We start from the raw sequence: 19313 nt of genomic DNA on the forward strand, positions 1-19313 counted from the left end.
TGGTAACCACCTTCCTACTTTCTGTCCCCTATGCGTTTGACTACTTTAGATAGCTCATATAAGTGGAATCATACAGTATTTGCGTTTTTTAGTAACTGCCTTATTTCACCTAGCTTAATATCCTTAAGGTTCATCCATGTTGTAGCACGTGTCAGAATTTCCTCCCTTTTTAAGGCTGAATAATATTCTGATGTATGTATGTACCACACTTGGTTTATCCATTCATTCGCCGATGAACACGGGTTATTTCCATCTTTTGGCTGTTATGGACATGATATACAAGGATCTGTCTGAGGGCCTACTTTCCATTCTTTTGGGTATGTACCCAGCAGTGGAATTGTTGGATCACATGGTAGTTCTATTTTTAATTTTTGAGAAACTGCCATACTGTTTTCCAAAGCAGTTGCACCATTTTACTATTCCCACCAACAGTGCACAAGGACCCCAATTTCTCCACTTCCTCACCAATACCTGTTATTTTCTGTTGTTGTTGATATAGTAGCCATCCTAATGGGCCTGAGATGATATTTCATTGTGGTTTATAAATGAGGCCCTTTCTGTTTGCTCTGGAACTCTTGGTCCCTTGTCTGAGCTTATCTTGCTCCTCTGGTCCCATAACTTAAACTTCGGGTCTTTTATAAAGACTCCAACTACCTTGGCCTTCAGTGTTGAAGCTCCAGTGCCTGGCAGGGCCCATACCGTGCAGGGCGTTGGAGGCCAAGGGAAGGAACTGAGGATTTATTCAAAGTCTATATTTAGAAGAATGTGCCACCAACTGAAAGATAAGGCCACCCTGTGTCGAGTAGCGTTGATGGTGGGGTGAGTGGTGGTGAGTGATTGGTGCTATGCGACAGCACCAACAGGGGACCCAGATTATCCGCTTCTGCCAGCCTGGCTACCCTGTCCTACTGTGAGGCCCCAAACTGGGAACACTGACAAAAGACAGCCAGGGGTCACCTGATTACTGGTGGGGCTTATGTAAAACCAGTGGGTAATAGGCAAGAGTGTGTGGGGTTCATCATCCAGCCTGTGTGATACACATTGGGCTTCCTAAGACCAAGGAAAGCATTCATAGCCCTCCTAGGTATGAATAGAATATGCTCCTGAGCTGTTTGCAGTCTGCATGTTAATTTAAATGCCTTCCTCCATCTTCCTTTTTATTTATTTATTTATTTGGTTGCACCAGGTCTTATTTGCAGCTCGTGGGCTCCTTAGTCACGGCACGTGGGCTTCTTAGTTGTGGCATGCGAACTCTTAGTTGCGGCACGCATGTGGGATCTAGTTCCCTGACCAGGGATTGAACCCAGGCCCCCTGCATTGGGAGTGCGGAGTCTTATGCACTGTGCCACCAGGGAAGTCTCCCCTCTGTCTTCCTGATGCTCCGTCCTATACTTGCATCATGCTCTCTGTGGTTACTTTCCCCAGGGTAGTGGGAGAGAGGACTGTGGCTTTTGCCACGTACGTCTGTGAGCCTCTCAGAGTTGAAAGTCTCATGCTCATCTCTGTACCCTGCTTCTAGCCTGAGGCCAGGGCTCAGCAACCGATTAAAGAATGAGAAAGAAAGACTGATCAGGTCCCTACACTTGCCTCCTGTTGCCTGTAGCCCAACATCCTCAGGACACAGCCTGGTGGCACCTCTCCAGTCCTGCTGTGAAGACCCCTCAGCAGACATGTCCAGGGTGATCATTGCATCAGGTGGGGCCGTGCTAGGGAAATCCTTATGAATGGCTGAATAGAGACATCTTCCTTCCTCATCCCACTCAGGAATAATCCAAATAATTCAGGGGTGTGTGTTAACTGCAGCTCAGGGTACCAGGAAACCCTGCACCTCAAGGTAAATGATCCTTTGGAGAAACTTCTCCATTCGTTACCCTGGAATTAAGTGTGCTCGGGAGATAGTTTCATCAGCATGTGTGGGAACTAAGGAGTGCTGCACCTGGCTCTGCACCTCCTTGTCTTGAGTTGGTGATGGGCACCTGCCGTCCGTCTGCAGAGGGCTTCGGCAGTGGAGGTTGTCCTCCTGTTGTCAGCAGTTCAGGGCATGGTCCATACTGAGGACAAAAAGCATAAGGTGGATGTAAAACATGCTGCTGTTGACAGTCTATTTCTAGTCTTGCTGGCTCTTAAATATATAATGATGTGGTATTTATATTTGGTCATTTAAAAATAACTTTTGATTGCCTGTCTCGGAGATGAAATGAGGAGGAAGGTCAGAGTCCCTTCTTTCTTGAAGCTTACACTTTAGTAGAGGAGAGATGACAGACACATAGGTCAGAGCAGATAGCGATAATTGCCATGGAGAAGATAGGATAATCGGACAGGGGCTAAGGGGGAAGAGATGGAACCCCATACTTCAGACAGAGAAGAGCTTGGTAAGGAGGCGGCATTTGAGCTGAGAGCTGAATGTAGGAGGAGATTTGGGTAGAATTCAGTCTCGGCAGAGGGAGGAACAAAGGAAAAGGAAGCCCTGGGGCAGATGAGAGGTTGGCATCTTCCAAGGATGGAGAGAAGGCAGGAGCGTGAACATAGCATAGTGATGCGGGGGAAGGTGGACAGATGAGGCAAGGACCAGAGAAGCCAGTGGTTCCCACCCCGACTACACGTTAGGGTTATCTGAGGAGCCTAAAAAATTTTCCAGTGCCAAAGCTCCACTTGTAGAGATTGTGATTTAATTGGCCTGGGTGGGGCCTGGACATTGGTGTTTTGTAAAAGCTCCCCAGGAAGTTCCACGGTACAGCCTGGGTTGAAACATCAACAGGGCTGATCGTGCAGAGCCTTAGAGACTCTGGTAAGGAGTTTAGACTTTATTTGAATGACAGTTTATATAACGGTTTGGGCCGGGGGAGTAACATGATCCAGCTTATGTCCTTAAGAGACTCACTTTGGCTACAGTGTTGGGGACTGGAGGTAGGAGGTTGTTCCGGTGGTTCAGTCAAGAAATGATGGCGGCTGGGACCAAGGCTGGTGTCAGTGGAGATGGTAAGAAGAGGTCAGTTTGGGGATATGTTTTGGAGGTTGCAGTCAAAAAATGGATTGGATTTAGGGTGTGAAGCAAAAGGAAATCAAGGTTGCCAGAGAGTTAACCACGGTGACTGGGAGGATGGTAGTGCTGTTCACAGAGCTGGGAGAGGTGGGGAAAACAGGTTGGAGAGGAGGGGGAATCATTGTGTTCATTGGTTGCAGTGAAAGCTTCACACTTCTCTTCTGTCTAGATTTAGGTAACTTGTAGATATAGGCAGTCAAATAAAGTTGCCCAGAATATTCTGAGAAATCCTCTTACTGTAATGCTGGGAGTTTTCTTGAAGTCTTCCGCAAGTGAGCGCCAAAGGCAATTGACTATTTTAGGGCATGGAACCTGCGATGAGAAGGGAAGAGGAGGGAAGTGTGAAGACTTTAAGCTTCTTCCATACAGGAGTCAGGCCGAGTGTAAGGGAAAGGTGTACTTTGATAAATCGCTGTAGTTAACACCTGTCTTGCTATAAGAATTGAATGGCATAGTGATACATAGAATCCAAAATAGGTTGACATATTTATATTTGACTTAAGGGGATTTTTGCCCCCCCAAAATTATCTTTTAAGATATGTCTAGTTCACATTAAGATTATAATTAATTCTCCTCCCTGGACTAAGCCGTGGGTGTCCAGCAATTAAAAGTAACCCAGACTTTTAAGGCAGAATCAAATTATTAGAATTGCTTACAAGGCATTTACATGGAGAACAATATGGAATTTGTTAGAATAGTTTGTTTTCCCCCGATGGAAGAAGTGGTATAAATTGCAGTAGTAGAGCCTGTTGATTGGTTATATCAGGGAAAAAAGTCCTGATTATAAGCTCGCTGAGGGCAAGAACTGTCCCTTATACAGTTGCTATTTTTTTTTAACACCTAGTGTCTCTGCTCACTCTGGGGTTTTTTTGTTTTGTTTTTTTTCGTTTAGTAAAGTTATGAGATCTTTTTAGCTGAAACTTTTCCTGAAATCAGTCCTTATCTGAATGGCTGAGCAGGAAGGTTGACCAGAAGTCCTAACAGCCCCTTCTGGGACACTTCTTTGTTCTTACTAGAGAAACTTGAGATGTGTCTGGCTTTGAGTGAAAGACGAGAGAATGCAGCATGGCATGGCTGTCTAGAAAATGGCCGTGATCTGAAACTCCTTAATAAAGCCTTTGCATTGGCCCCAGGCCTCAGAAGGCCAGCAGGCTGGGAGATCAGGCTGCCGGTGTTAAACCTGGACACGTCCAGCTCCACTGCCATCCATTTCACCTGAATGGGTTCCTCTCCGTAAGCGAAACAGAGAGCGCTCATCGCCCACCTGCCTGCTTAACTCGTTGTATCCGCATCCCCTTTCAGATAACTGCAGCGACCTGAACTCGGAGCTGCAGAGGGTGCTGACGGGGCTGGAGAATGTGGTCTGCTGCAGGAAGAAGAGTAGCTGCAGCCTCTCGGTGGCAGAGGTGGACAGGCACATCGAGCAGCTCACCACTGCCAGCGAGCACTGTGACTTGGCTATTAAGGTAGGACCCCCCCCAACCCCCATCCTTTCTGTCTGGCTCTTTTCAGATCATATGAGGGAAATGATCAGGTGCCTTTCTTCTGAAGTGTGATTTTACTCAGAGACCTATTAGAGAGCGAGTGTTTCTAAGAAAGCCATACTAAAGATTGGGCCACCAGGGAGAAGCAGGAGCCCTATAAATTTTTGCTGGGTTGACTCACATCAGAAAAAGTCATTATATCAATAGTCAAGATCACTGGCTTTGCTGCAAAAATGACTACTTCCTTGGAAACTATTAGACCACTAGTATTGAACCATGTCATTTTAGTGTGGTTCATCATGTAGCACTCTGAGGTTGTAAGATTAACTTGGAAATTTTGTTAAAGCTTTCAGGTCTCTGGAATATTATTTCCGGAGTTATCTATTCATGGTGCTAACAAGGGGGACGTTCAGGGCCTGAACGAGTCATCTATCCTGAGTGCACTGGACTGGACCTCAGTCCCGCCTTCCATGTGCATTCATCTTACTGCTTAGGGAGGACCAGGTGAGAAGAATCTGCTGCATCTCCACAAAGTCATCATGAGCAACGGGAATGTCAAGTCCCCTTGATACAGGGCCTCTGGTATCTTTATGTTACTTCACCAGAGCTTAGTGACCTAGGCATCACAATTCAAACTGAAAAGTCTGAGAGGAGCCTATATAAAGGAAAAATGTGATGTGTTATTTGAAAAATGTTTGAGGACTCTGGGCCCAAGTTTCTATCAACAGGAATCCTGGATTTCGCAAAAGAGCTGTGGTCTCTCGAGGTAAACCATGATGCATGTTTATAATACATCTGGTTTCCCATCTTTATCCATCACAATTATAAATACATAGTTGATGTGGTTTGGGGAAGTAACCACTAGTATTTCTTGCTTTGGAATCTCCAGACCCTGTATTTGATTGTAATGTCAGCTTGGGTGCTAGCCCCAGCCTTAGCATTGAGAGGGAAGGAGGAAGCCAAGGGTGTCTGCCAACCAGCAAGGGACAGAGCAGGCCCTGGAGTAGGGCTGAGTAGGACATGAGTCTCTTACTTGAGAGGAAGGACAAAGCACTGCATGTGGAAAGTGGCAGCACGATTTGGGCAACTGTCCTCATCAGGGAACCAATGTGAGCATCCAAGAGTGACACATCCTTATGCCACCCATTTTTGAGACCTGTTTCCCATCCCTTCTCTTCACTGCCTTCTACCTCTACCCCTACATGGCAATTCCACCTCGTCTTTCCAAATCATTTGGTGTATGCTTCCTTTTCCAAAGGACAGTAATTGTGAATGAATAGTTTCTGAAAGCAAACAGAATGAGTTGTTCCTTTTTTTTTCAAATTTTATGCGTGTTTCTTCTCCATTAATACTGGTGTTTTTAATGAATTTTTAAAAACACTCTCCACGTAGTATTAAGATTCTGTTCTTTTTAAGCACATAGCTGTGTTATTAATTTCCCTGCTGTCTTAGAAACCTCCACAATGAACTTACTCTTTTCTGTGTCACTGAGGTTTATTTTTGTCTTTCTTATCTTGGGACTGAACCTCATTCACACCTTCTGATTCTGTTGTGACACTAAAAGCTGTAAACAGTGATGTGACCTATCCTATTGCTGAGTTGGAACATGGGAAGCCTGTAATTTAGGAAACTTCCAGTTAGATTTTGTATGCAGTTTGCAACTTCACATTTGCTTTATCGGGATCACTAACTGGCTTGCTGTCTGGTTATGTGTATTCACCGACTCTGGACCGTGGGTGAGGGAGATAAACATCTGTGTGGACATGGCAGTTAGCACTACTGATAGACTTAAATACCAGGAAGGAATGGTGCTTTTCTTACTGGGGGGACTGCTGGGTAACACAGACTGTAACCCAGGCAAGTGACAGAGCCTCATCTGAAAATGGGGAGAGGATAGATAATCAGGGGCTCTCATTAGTCTTGATTACTTTCTGCAGTGAAGTGACTGTGGAACCCACCCCTCTGGGGACACTCACCCCGGGCTGGCCTGTTTTCTCCCCCTCCCGTTTCTCCCAGGGAACTCACTTGGCTTGTCTCTGTGGCTGTGTTTTGTAGACAGTGGAGGAGATCGAAGGGGTCCTTGGCCGGGACCTGTATCCCAACCTTGCTGAAGAGCGGTCTCGATGGGAGAAGGAGCTGGCTGGGCTGAGGGAAGAGAACGAGAGCCTGACTGCCATGCTGTGCAGCAAAGAGGAGGAGCTGAACAGGACCAAGGCCACCATGAACGCCATCCGGGAGGAGCGGGACCGGCTGCGGAGGAGGGTGAGTGCCAGGCCTTTCCCTGGGGGCTTGGGCCAAAGGAGAAGCCAGCTGGTCGAGCCAAGAGCAGCCCCAAGAATTTGGTGGCATTTCTAGTCTTGTGAATCACCATCCCTTTCTGGTGATGAAGTCGTGCTTGAAAGTATTCTGAAAGCGCTGAGACGTGCAGGTAAGATTTTTAAAAACTCTCTTCTCTGCAATCGCAGATCTAAGTGGATGCTAAAAATTATCCCAGTGCAGTGATTCTCAACTATTCTCTGGGTACACACATCTTCCCCCAAGCTCAATTAAGATGTTCTTCCTTTGAGGTAGGATAATAATATTTTATAATTTGCAAAAATATACAGAATTTCCCCTTTGCAGTTTCTTCTGTAAATTTTTCTTGAAACTTATAGTACCTGCTCTCACATATCCATACTGAGTCTAATGTGACATGTCCTCTCCTCTAGTGCAGACTCATTAAAGTTAATAATCTTATATATATATTTGTGTGTGTGCGTGTATGTTCTGAGAGAGAGAGAGAGAGAGAGAGAGAGAGTGTGTGTGTGTGTGTGTGTGTGTGTGTGTGTGTGTGTGTGTGTGTAATTCCCGGTAGTCACCCCAGCTCACTAAATGGCTCTATGGCCTGAACAGGTTTCAGAACCACTTTGTTTAGGAAATACAGCCATTACTAAAGGAGCTGATGTTTCAGGATAGAAATGATTGGCAGAGTTGTTAAAGCACTCACTTTTCCAAAGATGGAGTTTTTTCTTAGGAACCCACAAGTACTTCTTTGTTTGGCTGTTAATTTGATCTGTGATTGGACTGGAGGTGAAGCAGTGAATTCTGCAATCAGAAACAATTCCCTCTGAACTTCACTTTGAATTACTAGACCTACTTTATTCTCTTTCTCCATTGTGGCAATATTAGAAGCTTGCTTTCGAGTTGTGCTGTGACTGGTAATTTTGCACACAGAGCAGAAAAAAATACATCCAGTTGATCGCACCATTACTCTTTTTTTTTTTTTTTTTTTTTTTTTTTCGCGGTACGCGGGCCTCTCACTGTTGTGGCCTCTCCCGCTGCAGAGCACAGGCTCTGGACGTGCAGGCTCAGCGGCCATGGCTCACGGGCCTAACCGCTCCGCGGCATGTGGGATCCTCCCGGACCGGGGCACAAACCCGTGTCCCCTGCATCGGCAGGCGGACTCTCAACCACTGCGCCACCAGGGAAGCCCCCACCATTACTCTTTAACTTGCTCTTCAGTAAGATCAGTGTGAGTACATCATTCTCCTTTTAATCTACATGCAGGTTTCATAATTGCCATTATTTATGAATATAGAAGAAATTACTATTTTTGAATGTTATCAACTCTTTTCCTCATTTGTGGCTATTGCCAGCATTCCTCACTCTCAATATATCTGAATGTCATTTTGTGTGAACTCACACGCGTAAGCTTATTTTCAGAACCCAGCTGTATCGGATGCCAGTCTCCGTCCTTGTAACAGCAGGTGTAAATCATTGCAGTCAGCAAAGACTTCTGGGCAAGCTGAGGACATTGACTTAGCGCTAAGGCCCACAGCACCTGTAATCTCCTGGGCTACACTCCCTGATCATTATGACTAATGCCCTAATTAGGTGTGCTTGCTTAGTGCGCACGCTCTGATGGCGCTTGCTTTGTGAAGGAAATGTTGGTCGTAGGCCTAATTACATATTGCGGTTTAGAGTAAATTTCCTCCTCTCACTTGAGTTACTAAAGCACAAGACAGCCCTTGATTGTGACTAGCAAAGGAGAAAAAGCCAGTTCCCCTTCGAGTATTTTCTCCAACTCTGGAGGTTAGTATTAAGGACAGCATAGTATGATGGTACCACACCCTGTGCCAGGGCTCTGTGACCACCTGGAGTCACAGCTTGATCTCCCAAGCCACTGTGAGTCTCTGGTACGTTACCTAACCTCCCGCTTTATTCTGCCGTGAAGTGGGGTTAATAATAGTACCCAGTGCAGGGAAACTAGGTAATCCTCATGAATTATCTAAGTGCTTAACCAACGCATGGCATGCAGTAAATGCTCAAAAACTATCAGTAATCGTTTGGGATGAAATTCAGAGATACCTGTTTAGTAGTCTGGAAAGATTAACACCATACCATCTTTCTTCCCCCAAGACTTCTTATATATTTGAAGGACTCTTAGAACTCTTAGATGGACGTTGAATAACTACACACACACACACACACACACACACACACACACAATACTCAAAATCTTTCTTCTGATCACATTTATTACCGTGTAAGTTTTGCAGTTAATATGGCTTTATTTAAATTTATATAATTTATATAAATTTATATATTTTATATAAATTTATATAATTTATATTTCCAAATAAAAATGTATTGGGGAACTTGTATCTCTTCCTCAACTGGAAATTTCCTCCGGAATTTGTATACATACCCATGAATTAGATTTATTTCTCTTTATTTCAAGACAATTGTGGGTGTCAGAATTTGCTAGATGCCTGTAAATGCCAGTTTGCTAGATTTTAAGTGCTGGATGACTTCTCCCTACCACCACCCAATATATTTTATTCCCCTGAGGAGAAATCTGTCTTTTGTGGTTGGTCGTTGTGTCTTCTTCATGATATATAGCTCTGAGGAATGACTGAGGTCTAGTTTCATTTCCATCCTTGTGGTACCACACGATAACATGGCTGGTTGGCCTTTCCTGTCTTTCTAGCAACTCAGAATCCAGAGTTCATCAAAGTTGCCTGGAAAGCAATAGAGGCCACTTTTTTTTTTTCGTTGCCAACATTCATTGTATAGAATTTGAACTGACCAGATCAATAGGATTGGTGCTTGCCCCCTGCCTGTAATTAAACAGAGTGCTCTCAGGAGGTTTTCTGAGCCTTGTTCAAAATTTAATTAAATTAGATCTTTAATGTCAGCTAACAGATTGGGCTACTTGGCAGAGCAGTAACTAAGGAACAACAGGCAGACCGTTTTTATTACTGGTCCCGGCTCATTATTAAATGAGGTAATCATTTAGGTCTTCATGCTCTGTAATAGAACTGCTCATTTCCTCACACTGAAAGGAGCGGGTGTAATTCAGGCAAAGTAGAATTAATTACTCTAGAAAGGGAAGCATTTGGCTGTTCATTCATTCATTTTGTAAACATGATTGGTCATCTTCTCTGTGCTAGGCAGAGGGGCTACGGTGATGAACAGGACACAGAACCTGGCCTGAAGGATGTTTGGGAGACAGGCAAATAAACAGGTCATTACAATGGTACATGTCAAGTGATAGGGAGGGATAAACACAGGAGAAGCCCTGAGAACTCATAGGAGGGACACGTGATGGCAGGTCTAGCCTCTCTGTATTACGTATTTTTTACCTGATTGTTTAGGTCAACTGCCATGTAGCAAAAATGATCAGTGCTTTCCTCAGATAGTTTGGTAAAGCGAACTGGATGTGACCACTGGCTCATGAATCTGTGTCCCATTGAACCGTAGACTTGAATCAAACACAGGCAACACACATTCTTTATGAGATTTTGTACAAAGTCTTCAGAAAGTTCTGCAAAGTCAGTTATAGTTTTATTACAGCAAAAAGATACAAATCAGAGCCAGCCAAACTAAGAGACATATAGGTGAAGTCTGGAAGAGGTCTGAAGGCAAAGCTCCCAGCTCTTTTCTTCCCCTGGAGTCCTGAATGGTGTTACCTCCTTTGCGCTGTGATGTGTGGCCAACTCGGAGTATTGCCAACCAGGGTAGTTCACCCAAGCTTCCGAATCCAGAGTTCTTATTGGGGTTTAATTCTGTAAATGTGATTGACTGAATTGCTGGCCGTGTGGTTGGACTCAATTCCCAGTTCCTTCTCCTTTAGGGATATCAGGCTGATACCCTTTGGGCCATTTTTAAGTCTGTGAGTCATGTCCTTTGGGCCACTTTTAAGTTTGCGAGTCTGCCAGGGGTGGTGGTGCTGCACTGCGTCTACCCACAGTCCTTCTAATGCAGGAGGGATCTCGGAGGTGTGAGGGGTCGGGCGCTGTCCTACTCGGGCACGTGTGCAGCTTGCAGGTGTAGCACTCATCCTGTAAACTCACTGCCTCTGGTGATTTACTGAGCATCCTCTTGTATGAGCCCAAGAGCCACCCCTAAAGCCATTAGTTCTAAATCCATTGGTGCCTGTTTCTAACTACTGCACTGGTTCTGAACACCTGATCGAATCCACTTTCAGTGTTCGCCCACGTCATCTCGAAGGGCACTTGACGATCAGTGTTCATGCTTAAAGGGAAAGAGGAGTCCAAACCAAATGAAGGAGTCTGCTTAGAAAGAGTAATGACCTTAAAGGTTAACCATGTGTTTTATTATGTACTTCTTTCTACTAATTAATTCATTTATAATATGTACTTACTATTAGGCTGACCACCCTTACTGGGAGATAAGATGTATAGCGTCACGCTGAGGTGTCCAGAGCTGGTCTGTCTCTGAAGCAGCCATTCACTTCATCTGAGTTATCTCCCATGATAGGCTACGTCAGTATCGCTTTGATATTTTTAACTAAAAATCAGTAACAGCAGAGATATTTCTAGAAGTGAAACTGTTGTGACCTTACATAGGTTAAATAAAGATTCATCTCCGTTTTGCCTTATTTAGCCTTAGATCTCATGTGAACTCTTCCCATTCAGCCTCCCTTTCCGTGATACTTTTCTTGTCTGTATATTGAAAATGCAGGACTGCAAAACAGTACTTTATATTTACTGTGAATTTATATGTGTGTAAATGTGCCTGAATTCTATATGTGTGTGTGCAAAAATATTTAAAATAGAGCAGAACAATTTAAGCCAATCTCATAGATATGGGGGTGGGGGGAGTACCTACGAGTATGGGTCAAAGGATATTTTGAACACTTCTATAGTGTCCTAGTTTATTTTTTTAAGTGTGTATTCTTACAGTTGTATGGTTTTTAATATATAGAAGTAGATTCACAGAAATAGAAGGGAAGCTAACATGCAAAAATATTAAGAGGCTAGTAAGTCTAGGCTGTGAAAAGATAGGCATTCTTTCTTCTTTCTACTCTTCCTTAATTTTCAAATTGAAGAAACAAAAAAATAAAGTATGGATTATGGACCATGATTGGTATCTCCCAGCTTTAATAACTTGACATCCACACACAAGCAGTTATTCTCTTTTGTCCTTGATGGAAATTTGTTCATATCTTACCTGTTCCATTTCTCTTAGGAGTTTCTTTTCTTTTTTTTCTTTTTTTTTTTTTCCGGTACGCGGGCCTCTCACTGCTGTGGCCTCTCCCGTTGCGGAGCACAGGCTCCGGACGCGCAGGCTCAGTGGCCATGGCTCATGGGCCCAGCTGCTCCGCGGCACGTGGGATCTTCCCGGACCGGGGCACGAACCCGTGTCCCCTGCATCGGCAGGCGGACTCTCAACCACTGCGCCACCAGGGAAGCCCAGGAGTTTCTTTATATGAGGAAGAAGATGCCAATATTAGCAAATTTTAAATTCATAAAATACTTATTTTAAAAAAAACAACCACCCTGTTTTCACATTCCCAGCCCTAATCTGGCCTCGTAGGAGGGAGCTGAGAGGAGGGCGATCTTGCTCCAGTGTTTCCTTCCACCTCAGTTTGGGAGTCCCGGCTGGCTCTTCCTTTGTGTGACTGGAGTATTAGTCAAGATGAGGATAGGTTACACAGCAGTAGCAAACTAACCCCCCAAATTTCAGTGGCATGGCCCACCAAAAGAGCTTGTTTTCTGGTTGCACTGCACGTCCAATGAGGTTTAGAGATGAGCACACAGCTCTACTCCATGTACTCACTCAGGAACCCAGGCTGATGGTAACCCATTATCTAAAACATCACTTGAACAGACTCACCCCTATATCTGAATGCTTCTGCTCACAGCCCATTGGCCAGAACTATACAGATGCTCCACCTAACTGTAGAGGGGCTGAGAAATATGAAGGGAGCACATGGGTATTTGTTGAGCCGTAGATGTTCCTAACACAGCTGATTTATTTGCTTTGAGTATGATACCAGATAGGCTTGGACAGGAATCAGGGTGCCAGAGAAACTGGCGGTTTCGCTCATCCATCTCGAGGTGGCTCTCAACATGCGTGACAGAATCACTGGGAAGCTTTTTCAAAGGATAGATGCCCAGGCCCTTCCATGAGCCACCAAATCAATGCATGGGGTGTAGGACCCTCATACACTTCCCTGTTGTGATCCCAGCCATCTCCCAGACAGGAAAGGGAAGGCAGTGTCCTTCAGTCACTGGGCGTGTTCCAAGAGCCTCTCCAGCCATCTTTACCTCTCTCCCCATAGGTGGAGTGAAAAGAGAGAGAACCACAGCTTTCTGGCATTTCCTATGCATGCCTAGCCTGCTCCTCCAGGGGCCACAGTATGGCAGTGATGAACCTTGCATCTGAAACAAGAGAGGTTCCCAGCCCTGCCTGTCCACTCACCAGGGTCACATGAGCTATAGGAGTGAGTGCGGAGAGGGGTGTGCTCATCCTAGAATCTAGCAGGACACGGGCACCCTGGGGCTCCAAAGGCAAGGTGCATTGCCTGGCATAGGGGAGGACTTCCTGTGCTACACGATGAGAGAAAATTGTTTTACGAGGTGCCACCTACCAATGCATTTTTTTTTCAGTGCAGTCTTGATAGCTTATTTTTAAGGACGCATTAATAATATTAATAGTATTAACGTTCTTTGGATATTTTCAGACTAAACATACCCCTCTTGGACTAAAAATAGGTGCCTCTGAAGGCAAAGCAGGACGCAGAGCCTGAATTGTGACACTGAACATGTTTTGAGCATTTACTTGTGATGAGCAGTGATTTATGCACATCTCATTTAGTCTGCACGAGAATTCTACAAGAGGTACTATTATACCCTTCTTAGACATGAGAAAACTGGGGCCCACAGAAGTTTAATAACCTTGGTCTATGCTGACATTAACTCTTAGCACCAAAGCTTCGGCTCTGGTAGCCTTACTGTGGGATGCAGCATTCATTTTTTCTATTGTTTGGACTCCTTTCCTGCGTTCTTTCTGCTCTTTTTCCCATTTCTTCTCCTGCTTCCACACAGACCAGAAGTAAAGCATCCTCTCTTATAGTAACGTGGGTGCCAGACTCGTTAGGGTACCATCCATCAGTCTTCCTGGCATTCCAAAACAACACAAAGTGAAGACAAAATACGTCTGTTTCATAGAGAAAAGGCTATGTGTGCATATGTTTGTCTTGAGCCCGACGGAGCATTATTGGCAAAGCCTGTCACCCCTCTTCTCTGTAGTTCGAGGAAGCTTTAAGTGCAATCCAAGGCAGAGAACCCTCAAAACTGATTTCCTCGTGTCTTCTTTGGAAACTGTTTCTAAAAGGGCTTTGTGCGCATCTGTGCCACGGAAACTGTGAAGCAGCTTTTTTAGCTGTGGGCACCAGTGTTGGCTTATCCATCCCTGTCTCCCTTCTCCAGCCTCTGCTCCTGTGAGGAAGTCCAGCTGCGTAAAGGCCAGCTCTTGGCTATAAAGCACGTAGCTGACTCCGTTTGTTTGAAAGCTGGTAAGAAATGAGGAAGACAGCCAAGGCGCTGACCTTTTCCCTGACACAGCCACTTAGGTAATCCAGTCCAGGTTCCTTCATGGGCTGTAGAACAAAAGAACACAATACACCCATCACATCTTCAGAGAATGGAAATGCTGCTGGGCTTGCTTTCCTCCTTCTGTAAATAAATTCTGATTTCTTATCTGTTGGAGGGCTCCAAGAAAGAAAAGTCTTATAAAATCTCCAATAGGAGGAAGTGGTTCTCTGCAAAACACTCCCAAAGTCTGGACTTAGAGGAGGCAGCTTTCTTGAGACTCCACCAGACTCACCGCCTCAAGCTCGTTCAGTAGAACTTTTCCGGCCCAGTGATCCTCAGCCCGCTGCAGGGTAGAAATCATCTCATCTCAGCCAGCCGCAATTCACAGTGAAACTATGGATTACGACCTAACTGCCTGAAATTACGGCTACACAGCGACCGCTCCTCCGTTATCATCAGCGGAACAGGCTCGTTCTTTTATGGCTAATAATAATGTTTCTCATCCTACTCAGGACTCCAGTGCCACCTTTCTTTCGTGCTTGTCACTCATCTGTGGACCACATTCACAGATGCCTTCATCAGCACGCTCGGTCATCTCGTTGTCTGTGCTCCTACCATGGTCCTGGGAGAGCGAAGGGCCAGTAGCTGCTCTGCTTACACCCCCCCCGCCTCACTGTCCCGGTGAACTGCCCGCCTTCCCAGAAAACTACCTCTGTGCCCATCCCAGAGATCTTTGTCCGCGACAGACTCTTCCTCCTCGCCAGCATCTCGCTTTCTGGCTCTGCACAATCTCTCAGGCTCCCAAGTACCCATCTTTGTATTTACTTTCTTTCATTTGTTTTTCTTTTCAATTTGGCCTGCGGGGCAGAGAAATAAGCTAATTACATCCCTCTGTTAAAGCATACTCATTGATCGTGAAAAGGCCCTCTTTTAATTTATGTATTGCTTTTCTCTCCCACTCCCTCTCCCTCACTTTTATGTGTGCCCTTATACACAATGTTTTGTGTGTTGTTTTTAATTTACATCAGTCGTGTCGTGCTGTAGACTTTTTTCTTTGTTTCCCCCGATCGCTCTGATTTTTAAGGTCTGTCCATGTCGCTGTGTATGCATGAGGTCTGATGGCCTCCTGACATTCTGTCGTGTCCCCACCATGGTTACCGCGCCTGACATCCAGACCTCCCACTACCACAAATAGTGCTCCAGCGCATAGTCCCGTGCACATGTCCTCTTTGGTCCTGTGTGGAAATTCCTCTGGAATACATGTCCGGGAGTGAGGTTGCAGAGTCCTGGGGTGTGCATGTTCTTACTTGGACCAAACCCTGCAGTGCGGCTTTCCAGACTGGCCCACCCATCTGTCCGCTCACCAGCAACATAGGAAGGTTCCTTCTGCCCCTACATCTCCGCCAGTTTTTGTGCTTATCATTATTCCTCTTACCCCATTCTTTTTCTGAGTTCAATGTTCTAATTCCTGAAAAGCCTGTGTCCTTGGGAAGTTCTTCCAGCAAAGGTCTACGGGTGCCTAATTCTTAATCTTTGAGAATATCTTTATTTTTTCCCACACTCTTCATGATAGGGGTATAGTTTCTTGTTGTTGCTTAGACAGATAACCACCAACAGTGGCGTAAAATAACACAGATTTATTAATCAGAGTGTCATCAGGGCTGTGTTCCTTCTCAGTTGTGCTTCCTCATTCCTGCAAATTCCCTCTTGCCACGTAAGGTAATATATTCACAGGTTTCCAGGATTCAGGTGTGGACATCTTTGGGGGCCATTACTCAGCCTACTGTAGTAGGCCAGGTATTGGATTTTAGGGTGACAGTTTTATTGGCGATGTTCAACAGATTGTATTGAGACCGACGCTGTGTCAGACACTGTTCAGTGTGTTGAATACAGTAGTGAGTGAAACAAACCTACGCCCCTGCCCCAGAGCCTGTGTCATCTCTCCCCACCTGACAGCTTTGAGATTCTCTCTTTATCCTTTCCCCTCGCCCTACATTTGCACCGCAGTGTTTCTAGATACGCCGTGTTTTCATCCTCTTCTTCCAGTTAGCACCAGCTACATAACAAACCACCCCAAACATGGAGACCTAAAACAACAGTCATTTACTGTTAACTGCATCCTCCTGGGGATGACTGGGCTCCAGTGGACAGTTCTCTCTCTTGGGCTCAGATGTGGTCGCAGTCAGATGGTGGCTGGAGCCAGAGTCGTCTTGAAGGGTTCCTTACTCGTTTGCCTGGTGGGTGAGGCTAGCTGCTGTCTGGACCTTAGCAGGGACTGTTGGTCAGAGCACCCACAAGCATCCTCTCCGTGTGGCTTGTGCTTCCTCACGACAGAGTCGGCGGCGTGTAAGGGCCAGCATCCCAAGAGAGAGCTAGGCAAAATTGTATTGCCTTTTCTAACCTAGCCTTGGAAGTTATGTGGTAGCACTTTCACTACACTCTGTTCATCAGATGCAATCTCTCAGGCCGGGCGTGTGCAACGAGAGGGGAACTAGAGTCCAGCGATGGAGAGACTATCAAAGCATTTGCAGACACATCTAAAAACTGCCACAACTACTTAGCACCTGACATGATACTTAAGTCTCGGGACTTAAGTTGGTCTCTACATCTGGATAGCTCACCTGTTCTCTTTTCAAATAGCGTTTCTCTGTCATTATCTGTGTTCCTGTCCTCTGGAACTCCTTTAAAAGTGTGTTGAAAGGGCTTCCCTGGTGGCGCAGTGGTTAAGAATCTGCCTGCCGATGCAGGGGATGCAGGTTCGAGCCCTGGTCCGGGAAGATCCCACACGCTGCGGAGCGGCTGGGCCCATGAGCCATGGCTGCTGAGCCTGTGCGTCTGGAGCCTGTGCTCTGCAACGGGAGAGGACACAACGGCGAGAGGCCCGTGTACCGCAAAAAAAAAAAAAAAGTGTGTTGAAGCCTCTCAGTGACACTTGCATGTTTTGTCCTTCTTTAGCTGCCCATGCTGTGTTCTGAATTCTCTGTACTGTGCTCCTGTTCACTACTTCTCTTTCCAGTTTTATCCAGTCTAAAGCTTAACCCGTACATTGATTTTATTTCATTGACTATGTTTTCCATGGGCTTTTTTTTTCATCTACCTATTCTTGTTTGATATCTGCCTATTTTTGTTTCGTAATTTATTGTGTACAGAAATAATTCCTTTTATCTCTTTAAGGGCCCTAAACATACTTGTGATTGTGATGTGGTTTACTGGTTGCTCTATTCTGATTTCTCCTCCAGTGGAGTCATCTCCTGATTTAGCCTGCTGGCTCTCCTGTCTCATCCTCCTCTCCCTGCAGTCATCCTTCCATGTCAAGCAGCTCCATGGTCCTGGGCTCCTAGTCATGGGAGGCTTAAGTCTCTTCCTGTTCTCTAATGATATTGGGTGGTTTACCAGATAGGTTTCTGGGGCAGTGAGTGGCCTGGAAAATCCAGACCAGTTTTCAGTGTGAATTTGTAAGATTGGGGTCCCACACTAGGGAGCTAGGATAAACTTGGATTCCACACCCAAATGTGTCACAGGTCTGAGATGTTGGTTTCTTAGGCTTGACCCATATGCACAGCCCAGAGACTCCTTTCCGGCTTCCGGGGCAACGCGCTGAGTCCGCTTCTCACAGATGGGTCGGGCAGGAAGGCTCCCAGCTTGATGCTGGAGGATCAGCTCAAAAAGCCTGACCTGCAGGGGCCCCTGTCCCTCTCCCCGCCCCACACCCCGGCGTGCACACTCCACGCCCTGCTCTCCATCCCACGGCTCCCTCCTGACCTCTCTAACCTTATTTTTCACTTCATTTCTGGCACCTGGAGATTTTACTATCTTTCTTTGAACCTTGGCAATGAATTTCTTTCTCGTTGTTCCTTTTTATGCAGCATTTCTATGCATTTTTCATAGGAGGACTGTCTGTTTACTTTAGCTGAGGCCGTCATATGCTGGAAATTTCCATTTGTTCTGTATACAGACAGTTACCCCTCCTGTTTTCAGCCCTACCTCTCATTCTTGTCCTTCGTAGTACCTGCTGAGGCTGCATGTAAACCCTGCCAACCTTCTTCTGGGTAGATTGGCCACCTCCCCTCGTATAGTTTATAGAATTTGCCTTTTTCCATTTTGTTTCTTTAATCAGTACTCTTCCTTCCACTCTGCTTTTAAGGAATGCGCCCAAATCCTCTGTCTGCTAATGCCCCAAGCACATTCTTTTCACTGTTATGGTTTTGATTCTTTTTTTATTCTTTACTACCATTTTCATGAGGTCTCTGGGGTTTGAAGAAAATAATGCCTTGAGTCAGTCTGCTGTCTAGAATGAAAAAGCTCAGCCGACTTCTCAGTGCTGTTGGGTAAGCCTCTCTCTCTCTCTTTCTCTCTCTCTCTCTCTCTCTCTCTGTCTCTGTCTGTCTGTCTGTCTCTCTCTCTCTCTCTTTGGGTTATCGGTCAGCTTCCTTTCTCATTTCTGACAGCTACTATTCCCTCCTTCTCTCCTAGAAGAGGACCTTAACTCTTGTCTCTAAGAGAGACAAAGGCCATCAGGTGGGAGCCTCCTGTTTCCCATCCTCATTCTCCAGTCTGCAAACACACCTTTCTTATTATCTATCCTCACCTCTTCTTTCTCTCTTAGAGCAAAAGCCGCCCCTTCCTACTGTCCTCAGTTGAGCCTTCGGTCCAACCAGCTACATAGAGTCTCTCCTCCCACCCACATGGCTGCACCTTTTCCCTTGGCAACTATATCCACATGTAGAAGTCCAGCTCTGATCTCCTTCCCTCAGATTATATTTCTAAATGTTGACTGAATATCCTTCTTCACACATCTGATGGTTTCCTCAAATTCAGTATATCCAAAGTTGGCATCTTTGTTTATCTCTGAGAAATCAGCTGCTTATGCTTCCACCGTTTTGCTGAGTAATACCATGATCTGCTAAGTCGTTCCAGCCACAAGTTTGGGTATCTCGTCCCTTTCTTGAATCGTTCTAGGAC

General features: G+C 45.5%; 1 protein-coding gene across 6 annotated transcripts in view; it reads left to right on the plus strand.

Moving 5' to 3' along the window:
* The window catches only part of MCC (MCC regulator of WNT signaling pathway), a 462283-nt gene that overhangs the window by 386097 nt on the left and 56873 nt on the right, over positions 1-19313 (plus strand). For all 6 annotated transcript variants that reach the window (XR_003792574.1, XM_029215919.1, XM_029215921.1 and 3 more), the window contains 2 exons: positions 4346-4509; positions 6583-6789. Coding sequence is in view for 5 of the 6 variants with exons in the window: in XM_029215919.1 (XP_029071752.1) it covers positions 4346-4509; positions 6583-6789 (371 nt within the window). In the remaining variant the exon portion in view is untranslated. The remainder of the gene's footprint in view (positions 1-4345; positions 4510-6582; positions 6790-19313) is intronic.

The sequence above is a fragment of the Monodon monoceros genome, unplaced genomic scaffold (genome assembly GCF_005190385.1).
Source record: "Monodon monoceros isolate NGI ecotype Baffin Bay Population unplaced genomic scaffold, NGI_Narwhal_1 Super_Scaffold_12, whole genome shotgun sequence".
NCBI classification, from domain to species: Eukaryota; Metazoa; Chordata; class Mammalia; order Artiodactyla; family Monodontidae; genus Monodon; species Monodon monoceros.